At 38.0% G+C, this 13,746-nt stretch overlaps 2 protein-coding genes across 2 annotated transcripts in view; one reads left to right on the top strand and one right to left on the bottom strand.

The window, feature by feature from the left end:
- oxct1a (3-oxoacid CoA transferase 1a) overlaps positions 1-4,305 on the bottom strand; it is a 57,118-nt gene extending 52,813 nt beyond the window's left edge. Inside the window, exon 1 of the mRNA XM_088336336.1 lies at positions 4,111-4,305. Within this exon, the coding sequence (XP_088192462.1) occupies positions 4,111-4,206 (96 nt within the window). The 5' untranslated portion in view covers positions 4,207-4,305. The remainder of the gene's footprint in view (positions 1-4,110) is intronic.
- Positions 4,306-8,235: 3,930 nt separating this feature from the next.
- rimoc1 (rab7a interacting mon1-ccz1 complex subunit 1) lies at positions 8,236-13,646 on the top strand. The gene is made up of 6 exons (XM_088336335.1): positions 8,236-8,476; positions 9,779-9,888; positions 10,187-10,333; positions 10,454-10,585; positions 10,958-11,072; positions 12,885-13,646. Exons 1-6 carry the CDS (start codon positions 8,383-8,385, stop codon positions 13,118-13,120), a joined length of 834 nt encoding a protein of 277 aa, XP_088192461.1. The 5' UTR covers positions 8,236-8,382; the 3' UTR covers positions 13,121-13,646.
- Positions 13,647-13,746: the final 100 nt, after the last annotated feature.

The following is a 13,746-nucleotide window of genomic DNA, read 5'->3' as shown; positions in this document are numbered from 1 at the left end:
TGTGTCCCATAAGAGAGAAGGATATTCGAGTTTGACACCAAGTGTTCTGCACTCAAAGCCGAAAAAAAAGGTGACGTCCCAAATCAAATTACTGTTATCCAATCCATGCCCCCTGTCAATGTAGCTTTGCTGCAGTGCTTTGTTTTTAGCTGGCTACATGAGAGAAAATATTTCATTTTAAACGTTTTAAAGACACCTCAAACCATGCAAGTCTACCTTTAATAATCATAGTAATATTTGTAAAACTTGTAGGATTTATTTTTACTATTTTTGTTATTATCGTATTTTGCACACTATAAGGCGCACTGGGTTATAGGGCGCACCCCGAAAAAATTGTTTTTGGTCCTATTTTTGACATACATAAGACACACCGGATTATAAGGCGCTACAATGGGAACGTCGACAAAACACTCAGATAGTTCCGTCCAACTTATTACCCCCTTAACATTCCGAAAGCTTGCAAAGACACAAATACGTGTCGAGAACACGTGCGGATGCGGTGTTCGTACGATGTCACTCAAATGCATCGTTCCATCATTCGGAAGGTTAAAGTCTTGGGATTCAAGAAATGCCAACCATTCCTTAGTATTTATTTTCTTTTTCGCTTGCAACTTTACTGTGCATATGACAATAAACACTTGGAATTGAGTTTAATCTAAAAATAGACACTCCATTCCATCCATTATCTGCACCGCTTATCACAGAAACATCGAGTTCAGTCTGAAACAAGATACAGGGACAATATAAAACCCGGAGTAGCTCACCGAAGTCGTTGTGTTCATAATAATGTGCAGCCAATGTCCTCTTATATCCGTGAGGGTAGTAAATCCAGGAGAATACAATATTTACAAATACAGAATAGAAAAAAATGCTTTCTCTATGCCGTCAGCCACGTGCTATACACATTCATCTTTTTCGGCCAATTGCAGGCTTTGTTTCGCCGTTTAAGCCAATGCCAGCCTGTAAATGATAAAAAGCATCCGCCCCTTGACCTCCGAATAACTTTAGCCAATAGTGATCCATTCAAATGATGATTGACACATTGGTTAGCCAATGAAACGCCGGTAAATAAATCCCAGCATACACCGCGTACTACTTGGCGTTCGGGGGAAGATCTAGTCGGCGGCTGCAAGTTAGTTGGAAAACTTTAGCCAATAGTGATCGATTCAACTGATGATTGACACATCTTTTTCGGCCAATTGCAGGCTTTGTTTTGCCGTTTAAGCCAATGCCAGCCTGTAAATGATAAAAAGGATCCGCTCCTTGACCTCCGAATAACTTTAGCCAATAGTGATCCATTCAAATGATGATTGACACATTGGTTAGCCAATGAAACGCCAGTAAATAAATCCCAGCATACACCGCGTACTACTTGGCGTTCGGGGGAAAATCTAGTCGGCGGCTGCAAGTTAGTTGGAAAACTTTGCAATTTTAAAATTGATCCATAAATAAGGCGCACTGTATTACAAGGCGCATGGTCAGCTTTTGAAAAAAATAAAGGCTTTTAGGTGCGCCTTATAGTGCGGAAAATACGGTACTATTTTTGTGTTGTTGATATTTATAGCTTTTCTTTAATTGTATTATTAGTTTAGTTAGGGTTAAACATGTAGAAGGACACTGTATTATTCTGCACCTCCTAGTGCAGGGGTCGGGAACGTGACTCGTTAGCCATCTATGGCTCTTTTCATGAGTACATATAATAATAATAATAATAATAATAATTTCCTTGTATTGTCATTCTGTGTAACAATGTACACAGAACGAAATGTCGATTGCACCTGACCCATTGTAGCGAGCCGATGCAGCCGCAGCCAACAGAGGGCGCCGCCGACCACTTTTTAAGTCTTAGGAATGACTCGGCCGGGGCGCGAACCACCGACCTCCCAGTCTCAAAGCGGGCGGATCGGGGATAAAAAAAAAATTCATGTAAATCTCATGTATAATGTTACAATACTTAAAAACGTGAAGACGGTCTAGTTCGCTCATATCTGACATAGTACAGACAATATGAACGTTTCGGTCCAGTATATAAAGAGCATATTCCCCACTACAGTTTACAGTTTACAATGAAGGTGTCACACCAACAGACACTGTTTTGGCTGTACGTCACTAAGGAATCTTTAATATGAAAGTTTATTTAACAATTTAGGTTCGCTGTTGAGACACTTGATGAAAACACACAGAAAAACTGTAAACAGACAGAAATGCAAGGCAAGCACAGAATGCAATTTGATTGGGTGAGCGGAGCTGTACACACAGAGAACTTCTTTCTCTGTCTGAATCGCGGGAAAATACGTTAGTATCCTTCTTTGCAGTATGTTGTGATATTTATACAAGAGAACTCTTGTTGCACCTTACGGGAAAAAAAACGAAGGATCTTAAGTTATTGCGGGAGGGAGATAAGTTTAAAATGCATATTTATTGATATGGGACACAAGCGCTGACATTTTTCTTATTTCATAAATTTTATCAAATTATCTAACGTCACACGGTGAAAATCCGCTGAAAATTTAGCATTTGGGTCAAAAAGGTTCCTGACCCCTGTCCTAGTGGTAACAAAAAAATAATTGAAAAAAATATCAACCTAAATAACAAGCAAACATTCATGAACTATCATTTAATCGTGGATTTTATTTAAATACTTGCAGGTCAAGCTATTTACATGTATTTTCAAGAACAGGAGGCTCATCTCGAGGAATCTGGCATATTTGTCAGCCATCTAGCTGCTACAGTTAACTGAAAGGGTGAGCAAAAAAAGCAGAACTTTTCATTCTTTTCTGCCTGAGACACCTCATCCGGCGCCTATGGAACGCTCCTGAGATTTTTTTTATGCGAATGTTCAAATTTAGTGTTTTAAAAAGGGAGCCAAGACTTTGCTATTATTTCTAACTAACGTTTTTATTTGTAAAATAATATAATTATTTGTATATTTCGAATGTTTCTAAGCAAACTGGATTAAATGGTCCTTTTAAAAACAAATGGACAATGATACATCGATTGTGTAGGTAAATGCAAAGGAGAAAACGGTTTCAAAACCAACTTGAGGAAATTGTCCCGTTATTAAAATGTAACTTAAGAGAGAAAAATTATTTGCTCGTGTTATTTTTTTCTCATGCATTGCTGAGCTATCTGATTTAAGACTCTTAATCTGCATATACAAAAACTTAAATGCATCAATCAGCCATTTTTTCCCTCCGGCCCCTATGCAAATATTTTCAGCGTAATGCGGCCCACGACTCAACTGGTTTGACCATCACAGTTCTGGGTATTGCTTAGCCCCCAGCTCTTATCCTACCAAAAGACAAGTTCTGGTTGTGGCTGCAGATGAACGGCTTGTAAGGAATACAGCGGTATCCAGTAGTCAAATAATGTGCCCTGAGATTTGATCTGCAACCTCAATGGAACTGTTTAAATCTGTGCCTAAAACACTTATTTTCTATACTTTATGAATTATCTATATTTCATGTTGACAATATTTGTATATTGTTTGTTATTGCAACATACGTTGCAGCCTGGTCATCCTGGAAGGGGGATTATCTCTTGCGCGGTCCCTTCTCAAGATTTCTCCATTTTCCTCATGTTGAGGTTTGTGGAGTTTTTCCTTGCCCTCGTGTAGGTTTTAGACCAGGGGATGTTGTAATAATAGTCTGTTATTTGCAATAATGAGTGTCCTGTGCAGCCCTTTGAGACCACTTGTGATTAAGGGCTATACAAATAAACCCGATCTGACTTGCCACGGTCCTTTTTAAGTTTGTGCCTAACATGACACTCGTTGATATAAATAAAAATCAAATGTTGCACATGATTACATGATGGAAAGTATTGCAGAAGTGACAAATGCAAACCCATGTGACTTTCCATCAGCACTTGTTTGGTGACACTTATCACATTTTTACTCATCGCATTGTAATTATTCTTAACCTAAATAACCATTTCATAGAGAGGATAAAACTAACTTCCAATAGGATAAGATAAGCCAGTATGGATATAGAACGATTGCAAACGAAGCCACACAAATCTATAAGAGAAAAGAGTCCATGTATCTTTTATGACCTTCTGCGCGCAGTTCTAGAAGCATGCAAGAAAAGCACAAGTCAGGTAAATACCAACCTTGTTCAATGGAAGCTTATCAAAGTTTAACGTGGTTCTGCATGGACCACTGAGGTATTTTAGAATGTTAGCTCGACGCAAAGCTTTGAATGCCATGCTAAGAACGACAAGGGAAACCGGGCTCCAGGGGACAGGAGGGGATGCTTGGAAATAAGAGACTCAATGTTAGCATTTGGCTAGTGGCGAATAGCCTGAACTCAGTCAAGTCAACGCTGCAGTCTCATTGGCTGGCGAGTAGGGCATGGCTTTTGATGCGTTTGTGAGAATCGTACGTTAGACAACTATCCACAAGTTTAGTGTTTCTACTTTTTTGAGCCAAGGCTTATTGTTTTGTTTTTTTTAGGCACACTGCTAATTGTTGGCACCAGTTTGATTTAGCTTTTTGTCAAATTATAATTACATCTTTTTCAATTGATCTGGTCCCTTTGGGGAAATTCATTGGGCAGCATGGCGGCGCAGTGTCGCATGTGCAGCACAATTCTGAGGTCATGAGATCGATCCTCGTGTGTGGAGTTTGCATGTTCTCCCCGTGCTTGCGTGGGTTTCCTCCGGGCACTCTGGTTTCCCCCAACATTCCAAAAAACATGCGCGTTAGGTTAATTGGCCGGTCCAAATTGTCCCTAGGTGTGAATGAGCGAGCGAATTGTTTGTCCCTGCGTGCTCTGCGCCTGGTTAGCAACCAGTTCAGGGTGTCCCCTGCCCACTGCCCGAGGATAGCTAGGATGGCTCCAGCACCCCCACGACCAGTGTTCCCTCTAAGCTGCGCGCGTGCGCAATTGCACACTGTTCGCACATTTTCAGCGCACAAGAAAATCTAGCCAGCGCACAAAAATTAGGGCTCAAAATTACTAATTAATAAGCGACTTAAGTCAAAGTTACAGTGCATGAAGGTAAAAATACACGGGTTCCCCCGACGTTGTGTCCTAAATGCGGTATTTTGAAGTCAGTGTCGAACGAAGTTGAAAAGTAAAGTCAGTAGAGTTTCTGAGAACCGGCTTCTTCGGCTCAGCTCACTAAAATAAATTGGCTCTTTCGGGTCCTAAACGGCTCTTCAGGTTGTTTTTGCTTCTTTAATCCCAACATGGCCAAATATTGCACAAAATGACTTAAAGGAATGGGGGAATAGAACAAAAAAAGAAATAAATACCAAAATGAAAAAGTAGTGAAAAGCTGAGAAAAAAGAAACAAAAGGAAGAGAAAAAAGAAGGAAAATTTCAGAAAAAAGCCAGAAAAAAAGAAAAGAAAGAAATGTAGGAAAAAGGAAAATAGAGAACAAAAAGAAAAAAGTAACAGCTCGGAAAAAATAAACACAATGAGATTTTTTTTAAATGATTTTTTTTTAAAAAGTAGAAAAAACACGGAAAAAAAGAAGAAAAAGTTGCATTCAAATAATTTCCAATGATATCAAGTGAATCTTGTTGCCAACTTTGTACTTCCACTACAAATGTGATTAAGTACAGTTCTGTATCCTACAACCGACTAAATAAGCCCCCAAAAATGTTAATATTATGCGACAAAATATGTCAGGAAATAAAAAGAAATGGATATTTTGTGAAAGAATTGTAAGATCAAACGACGTTTGTAAGCCGTACAACCTTTGCAATAGTACATGAGTCAATTCATTCAAAAGAGAAACATAATTTTGCAATGGCCGGAAACTCAGCAAAATGTAACTTGATGTCAAGTTTTGGACATGTTTGATAATTAATTATCTTGCCACACTTGGAATTATGGTTGCTCACTGTTGTTTCAAGTGTTGCTCACCGACTCTGTGTGAACGCTCAGACCCGTGGAAAATTAGAAGGAACATTGCCCACGACCCTACTGAGGATAAGCAAGCGGTGCAGATAATGGATAGATAGATAGATGGATGGGGAAATTCATTTTCACTGACAGTAAGAGGAGGGCTGGGTTAAGTCCAAGGATAGACCAATATGGTCCGATACAAATTATTCGTATTGAGAGGAGGGTGATAACTGATATTTGGAGACGATATTAATTTGCTGTAAAAGCTTAAAAAAGGTCGTAAAAATTGATAATAATGCAAAAAGAAACAAAGAATATTTTTAAATAAACTCAAAACTCTCTGAAACGTTTACAGTAAATAAATTGTGGCTAACCTTTCACCTAAACTAAAAACAAACAGTTGCAAGAAATAAAATTAAGCTTAGCCGCAACTTGTATAAAGGTAGATAAAAAAACTTGAATAGCTCCTTAAAACTTGTTAGTTTTTAGAATTTCACAACTAACATGACTTATCATTCACCTAAACCAAAAATTAATAGTGCGGGAAATAAAATAAGGCTTAGCAGCAACTACAGGTGGTATAAAGGTACATAAAAACGTAAAAAGATTATTATTATTTTTTTACAATAAACACATTTTAAAAAATGTCAATAAAACTAACGTTAATCAACTTAAAACAAAAAGTGCATAAAAATGTTATAGTAACAGCTTATCACTCAGATTCTCACTTTAGCATGCTTTATATGATCTCCAACACAAACGCACACGCTTGATTGATGAACTAGTGTTATGATGAGAACTAATTCATCCTGAACATGCCAACAAGTTAACTACAATTTTCACGCTATCTCTTAATCTGTTTTATGCATTTGACCAAGCAAGGCAAGGTGTCAAAAGGTATTTACAAAATAAACCACACAAACAATTATTTCAGATTTCCTTTTTTTTCCACACAGTACATTTAGGAGTTGCCAATTATACATAGAAGTGCAGGATTTCTCAGACTTCATTTTTATTTGCAATCAACAATGACACCGCCGTGTGCTACCAGTCACCTAGACCATCCTGTGTTGTGCTAAAAATGGATCAAACAGAAAATAATGGAAAAAAGTTAAAATTTACTTTTGCCAATTGACGCCGCTTTTTCACCAAATGGTGTCACTTAAACTAGCAGAGATTCAAATCAGAAATCTGCCAAATATCACATGTATTGAAAACTGTTAGTTCTCCCCATGCTTAATGTAACAGAGTTGAAATTTGATTGTTTTGAATGTTTTTTGAATTCTCACAAAATCTGTGTTTTTGTTGTATTACTGTTAATATTCCGGTACCTCATTCAGTTGTTAAGTCATGGGCGTCTGCGACTGTTTTTTTCGTTTGGCACTTTATGGGCTTCAGCGCTTGCCGTAGCTTAAGTGATTTTTGTAAGCGTTGAAGATAATTGCAGTCGTGAACAGAGACCCCTGACTTTTGTGTTGTTTTATTTACTGAATGCAGGCAATAAACCAGAGATTGTGAAACCTTGAGTCGTGCATGAACGAGGGTCGCTACATTAAGTTGGTTTCTTCCGAACACTCCGGTCTCCTCCCACATTCCAAAAACCATGTATGTCAGGTTGATTGGCCGGTCCAAATTGCTCCTAGATGTGAATGAGCGAGTAAATTGTATATCTCTGTGTGACCTGCGACTGGCTGGCAACCAGTTCAGAGTGTCCCCTGGCCATTGCCCGTAGATCGCTGGGATGGGCTCCAGCACCCCTACTAAGGATAAGCGATGCAGATAATGGTTGGATGGATGAAAACTGCGATGTGCTCTAACATAGCGCTTATTATGCTGAAATGAATTAATAAACAGTCCAATTCTCAACAGATAAAACAGGAGACCTCATGTGTGGTCCCTTCTCAAAGTTTCTTCAATTTCCTCATGTCAAGGTTTTTGAGTTTTCCTTGCCCTCGTGCAGGTTTTGGATCAGGGGATATTGTAATAATAGTCTGTGGTTTGCACTATGGTCTGTGCATCCATCTAAGACTTCTTGTGATTAAGGGATATACAAATAAACATGACTTGACTTGAGACGAAAGTTCAAAAGAAAAAGCGTTATTTCGCTAAAGTATATAATTTTAAGGTCCTTAAAAGTGATTTATAGGTCCTTAAAAGTTATTTATATACAAGGTGCAAACGCTCTGAGCTTTACTGTTGTATTAAATTTAACCAACACCCCCAGATGAAATTGCAATTTGTTCTGTGTAACAAAGAAAGATTCGCCTGACAGTAAACACATGGAGGCATGTTGTCTCGCCCACACCCGTGTAAACAAAAGAACCACGTAGCTTGACGTCACACTCGACATACTTGTAAAGACGCCGTTTATCGAGCTCGTATCTTTCTTTCGATACATGCATTTTTTAATGCATGTTTAATTTTCCAGACAGGATAATCATAATACATATATTAAAATAAAACCTTTACCCTTACTGACATTGCTTGGACACGTGACCCACCCTCACGTGACTAGTAGTTTTAGTCATGGCCGACGACTACAGGCGACAAGGCCTCGACTTGGAGAGAAGGATATTCGAGTTTGACGCCAAGTGTTCTGCACTCAAAGCCGAAAAACAAGGTGACGTCCCCAACCAAATTACTGTTATCCAATCCATGCCCCCTGTCAATATGGCTTGGCTGCAGTGCTTTGTTTTTAGCCGGCTAACGAGCTAGCTGTTGTTAGCGTCATCGTGCGATGCAACCAAAACAGCTGTGCCGATGCAACGTTTTAACCGTTTTGTTGACTAACTAATAGGCAGCGTTTCGTCTGCGTTAACTGAGATAACTTGGCGAAATGCACTGCTAAATGTTTTCAACATCACTCGTGTAGAGTTTTTAGTTAGCAACGTTTAGAAGTAAACGTTTAGATAGCGACCCTCCGTCTGAGTGATCATTCACGGTTATAAATGATGTGTAATGTTATAATGTGTTTAATTTTCTGACTGAGTAACGTCCGTGTTCCCCTGTGTTTTTCTTTCAATCTATACCCTTTTCACTTTCAATTCCGACTTGACTCAGTTGTTTTTTTTACTCCGTTGCCATTGTATATGTGGTTCGACTTGTGAGTTTGAGGATTGTCACAGACTGTCGATCTCCCGAACGCATTTTGAATCGAATCTTTGAGTTGAAGATTTTTTTTAAAGTCTCTTTATTCAGAACATTTTATTTACTTAGTTTATGGATGTTTTTAAAAGTGTTTTTTTCTGCAAAATAATAAACTAAATTTTGTATTGTTTTTGTTAAAGGCCTCCGTTTACATTTTTTTTTATTATTTATATCTGGCGATGCAAAGTTGAGAAAAATGGAAACTGGTACATTACAGACCTGCTTCAAAGTAATGAAAGCACAATTTGTACCCAAATAGTTCTGTGCAGGGCGGCACCGCGGCGCAGTGGTTAGCGCATGTGTGGCACAGTTCTGAGGTCATGAGATCGAACCTTCCTGTGTGGAGTTTTGCGTGTTCTCCCTGGTCTTGAGTGGGTTTACCCCGGGCACTCCGATTCCCTCCCACATTCCAAAAACATGCATGCCAAGTTAATTGGCCTGTCCAAATTGTCCCTAGGTGTGAATGAGCAAGTGAGTTGTCTGTCTCTGTGTGCCCTGCGACTGGCTGGCAACCAGTTGGAGTGCCCGAAGTTGGCTGAGATGGGTTCCAGCACCCCCGCGTCCCTACTGAGGATAAGCGGTGCAGATAATGGATGGATGGATGGACAGTTCTGTGCTGGGAAGGTTTTTTTTTTCCAAAGACAACTGTCCACGATGTAAATGTAATTGTCTCTGTTTATGTTCTCAACACATTTGATAGTGGGTGACTGAATATTTTTTTTGCAACCTGTTGAACCCTATTCAATTAGTCATACTCTTATTTATTTTTCCACAGATGATGACTATTTACAAAATGCAGCTGTTATATTGGACAAATTGAAAGGCTATTACAGACAAGGGGGAGAAAGCAGCAGCCTTTCTAAGCTACTTCAGGATTATACACAGGTACGGTATTTTATTGCATCCAGTTATAATTTGGACAGTGAGCCCTCAGTTAACAATTTCATTAAAGTGCTACTTCATCAGATTTAAATAGTTTTACTGCCAGTTTTGTCTTCTATACTTAACACACAACATACATTTTGACACAAAAACGATTTATATCCACAATTTATTTGTTGCCAATTACAAATTGGTTTCATGTGCAATATTCTTAAACACATAAATTGGAAATTCAGGGACCTCTTGTGTAATGAAGTTCAGTATAACATGTACATGTGAATGTTTTGTTTTTGCACGGTAGGTGATCTTAGATATTACGTTTTATGAAGAAAATAAACTGGTGGATCAAGCATTTCCAGAGGACTGTTCACCGTTTAAAATTCAGCAGCTCCTGCAAGATTTGACTGAGCCGGAAGTTCTGGTGGGGAGGCTAGCACCATCTCAAGAGGTGTGGTTGAATTTTCTCTGTGTACTGTACTGTAAATATCAAACAGTGATAAATTCAGAATGACATAATAACAGAACAATGACTTGGATTGTGACAATGGGAAATTATTTGGTCCATCAGGTGCAGGCTGTGTTGGGATTAGAGTTGTTGGAATGCCTCTATTGGAGACGTGGTGCGCTGCTTTACATGTACTGCCACACCCTTCATCAACGGAAGCAATGGATCAAAGAAAACAAGGAGACCTTCCTCAAGGTTCTGTATGGTCAAAATGGGAATATAGTACATACCTTTAAAATATATATTTATTCGAAGCTCAACTTCATATGAATCATTATGTCATGTTCTAGAGCTTTTAAAAGCCTTTTCATGATTGGTTGGTTCTTTTGGTACCAGCAAAATATGTTGGATGGGCTGCAGACATTTTCCCATGATCTTAAATGTCTTGATAATCAGGCACAACGTTAACATTTTTTTTTGCTTTATTCAAGTCAATTTGTTTAATTGACCTACTCATGTGGCTAAACACAACACAGTGCACGCTAAAATATGTTAATTTCTTCTTTACATGCCTGAATGCAGCAACATTTTCCCTATAATTGATGTGTCTGTGTCATGTACCTGCAGTGCATTCAAGAAGGAGTGCGCTACCTAATGCGGATGTTGCAGGTGAGGAACTCTGTGAAGCTTAATGATGGGGTTGTGCTCCATGACACTGCGACCGGAGGCTTTTTAACTGAAGGTACACATTCCAATTTTATTTTACCTACATTCCGCGGCTGTTGAAAACTTAACTTGTTTCTTTTTAGGAGTAAAATTATTTGAAAAATATTTGTAAGCATAGAATTATCCATTAAATTATTTTTAGCAGTTGCAGTAAAATCTGTAACAAAGATTTTTTTTTCCAGAAAAACTACTTCGAGGCACCAATAAACTCGTGTTGATTTTGAAAGCAAAAACCTAACAGAAATATTTTTGTCCACACAACCTTTACCTGACATGAATAAGACTAAAGAAGATAAAATGTCCTTTTAACCAACAAAATAGCTAGGATAGAAAACAGTTACATTTTTGTAATCTAATCATGACCGTCTGGAAAAAAAGTTCACTAAATAAAGAATGGACTTAGATTAATCAACATTTTAGTTCACAAATAAAGGCATTGGCTTTTTTTGTTGTTTTGTTTGTGGCAAAAGAGATGCGATGTTTTGTTGAACTCATCTCAAATCAGATGGAAATGGTCATTAGATTTTTTCAACAAATAAAATGTGTACAATTATTGGCTTGACTAAAGAAAGACTCGTGTTGAATTTTTATTTACTAGTTTATCTTGCGACAAAGTGGGGTTAATTCCTCTTGTTTTGCTAAATGAAACATATATATATATATATATATATATATATATATATATATGTATAAAATGTTATAAGGGCTCCCGCTGATCCTAGAAACGTCTTAAAAGGCATTCAATTTCTTAATTGACATCAAAATGTCTCATCTCATCTCATTAGCCATACCGCTTATCCTCAGTAGGGTCGCGGGGGGCTGGAGCCCATCCCAGCAATCATCGGGCAGTAGGCAGGGGACACCCTGAACTGGTTGCCAGCCAATCGCAGGGCACACAGGGACAGACAACTCATTCGCTCATTCACACCTATGGACAATTTGGACCGGCCAATTCACCTGAAATGCATGTTTTTGGAACGTGGGAGGAAACCGGAGTGCCCGGAGGAAACCCACGCAAGCACGGGGAGAACATACAAACTCCGCACAGAAAGTCTGGAGCTGGATTTGAACCCACGACAGGTTCCCATGACATGAACTGTGCCGCACAAGCGCTGACCACTGCGCCGCCGTGCTGCCACATCAAAATGTCTTTATTCCAATTTTCAAAAGTCGTAAAAATATTGTTAAGATTTATATTTGTTTGAACTAAAAAGATTCGGTAACATTTATCACTTGTCTTTTTAATATTTCCCCAATTTAATTTCGTGGCATTATGGCGATAACGGAACCTTCAAAACGGGAATTTGGTCAGAGTCAGGGTTTTCAGAGCAAGTGCTTGTCTTAGCTCTACCCACAATACACAAAGACATTTACTTTAAAACGTTTACTTTTTTTTTTTTTTTTGTTCTTCTGTATTGGCTTTTTTTTTTTAATTTGGTCGTAAATTTTATAACAAAAGGCTTGAATTTTAACTTGTTTTAAGCTGTAGGAACCCATATATATATATATATATATATATATATATATATATATATTTATCCCTTATATCTCAATGACAATAAAGACTAGTCTAAATTTACTTCTAAAATGAATTTAATGAAATGTGAGTTGAATTAAAATATTTAGTAAATGTTTTAAAAATTCATAAGTGTTCCTCCTATTTTAGAAAAGCGGAGACTAAATTTTAAAATTGCTGATCGAATTAACACTTTGCTGGAGCAAAATCATCTTTTTTTTAACTGCAGTAAATAACCTTTACAGTTTTCTCCCACCACTGATCACACAAATATTTGAAAATGAGCAAAATTATTTTTTCTTGTTTCCGAAGGTATCTTCTCTGACACTCACCTGCTGACTATGATGTATATTGGAGAAATGTGCTTCTGGGCAGTAAAGTACGAAGACTACAGCGGCGACTCTGTGGATTATAAAGAAGACCGCCTTCAGTTTAGGGACATTGGCACACAGATCCTCAACAAGTATGTGCTTGCCTGTGAGGGTCCGCTTCAGGGCCAAGGATGGAACACCGAGAACGCTAAGGAGATCCTCAGTGTTTTACAGTGAAGCTTAGCCATCTCCACGTCCATCCTTGGACACAAATCTGACATCAGTATTCATTTTTTTTTGTTGTTTTTTTCCCCAGTCACTTAATTTAAAAATATACCTAAATAAAATATAAAATGTTAAAAACCCAAATAGGGTACATTTTGTTTAAAGGCTGAGAGCAGAAGAAAAAGTGTCAGTTGGACCGTACCCCACACTAGATGGTCAGCGGCATTAAAAAACACAGAGTTTAAAAACTGACATTCGTTTTGACCCTGTTAATGGAGAAATAAAATGTTCTCTCCATTCTAGACTGTTGACTAGGGCACTTGTTTTGCTCTAGAGAATGTGCTATAACATTAATATTAATATAAAAGATTCTTAGTAAAATGTTTTCTTTTTTGTTTGACATCAGCCTAAAAGGAAACATTGCACAGTAACATTTTTATTTATTATTAAGTTGCAATTTTGGTATGGTTTTAATATTTAACATGTTTATACGCTATACACACGTTTGTAAATGTGTATAAAATACATTCAAAGCAAACGAGTTGGGTTTTTTTTCCAGAAAGTGTATGTTTTAAGATGAATTCACAATCCATTTGTAATCCCCTCATCCTTTTTTATCCGTTGCCGTGAATGGTCAA

This window comes from Urocampus carinirostris, chromosome 5 (assembly GCF_059441175.1).
Source record: "Urocampus carinirostris isolate Australia breed hairy pipefish chromosome 5, RoL_Ucar_1.0, whole genome shotgun sequence".
In the NCBI taxonomy this organism is placed as follows: domain Eukaryota; kingdom Metazoa; phylum Chordata; class Actinopteri; order Syngnathiformes; family Syngnathidae; genus Urocampus; species Urocampus carinirostris.
The sequence above is the reverse complement of the archived record's forward strand: the minus strand, read 5'-3'. Positions and strand labels throughout refer to the sequence as shown.

What these genes read in the sequence shown, in the direction of transcription:
- rimoc1 (XM_088336335.1), top strand. Translation starts at nt 8,383, where the DNA reads ATGGCCGACGACTACAGGCGACAAGGCCTCGACTTGGAGAGAAGGATA. An exon ending in TACTTCAGGATTATACACAG is followed by an intron (nt 9,889 to 10,186) that starts GTACGGTATTTT and finishes TTTGCACGGTAG; the next exon opens with GTGATCTTAGATATTACGTT. An exon ending in ACAAGGAGACCTTCCTCAAG is followed by an intron (nt 10,586 to 10,957) that starts GTTCTGTATGGT and finishes ATGTACCTGCAG; the next exon opens with TGCATTCAAGAAGGAGTGCG.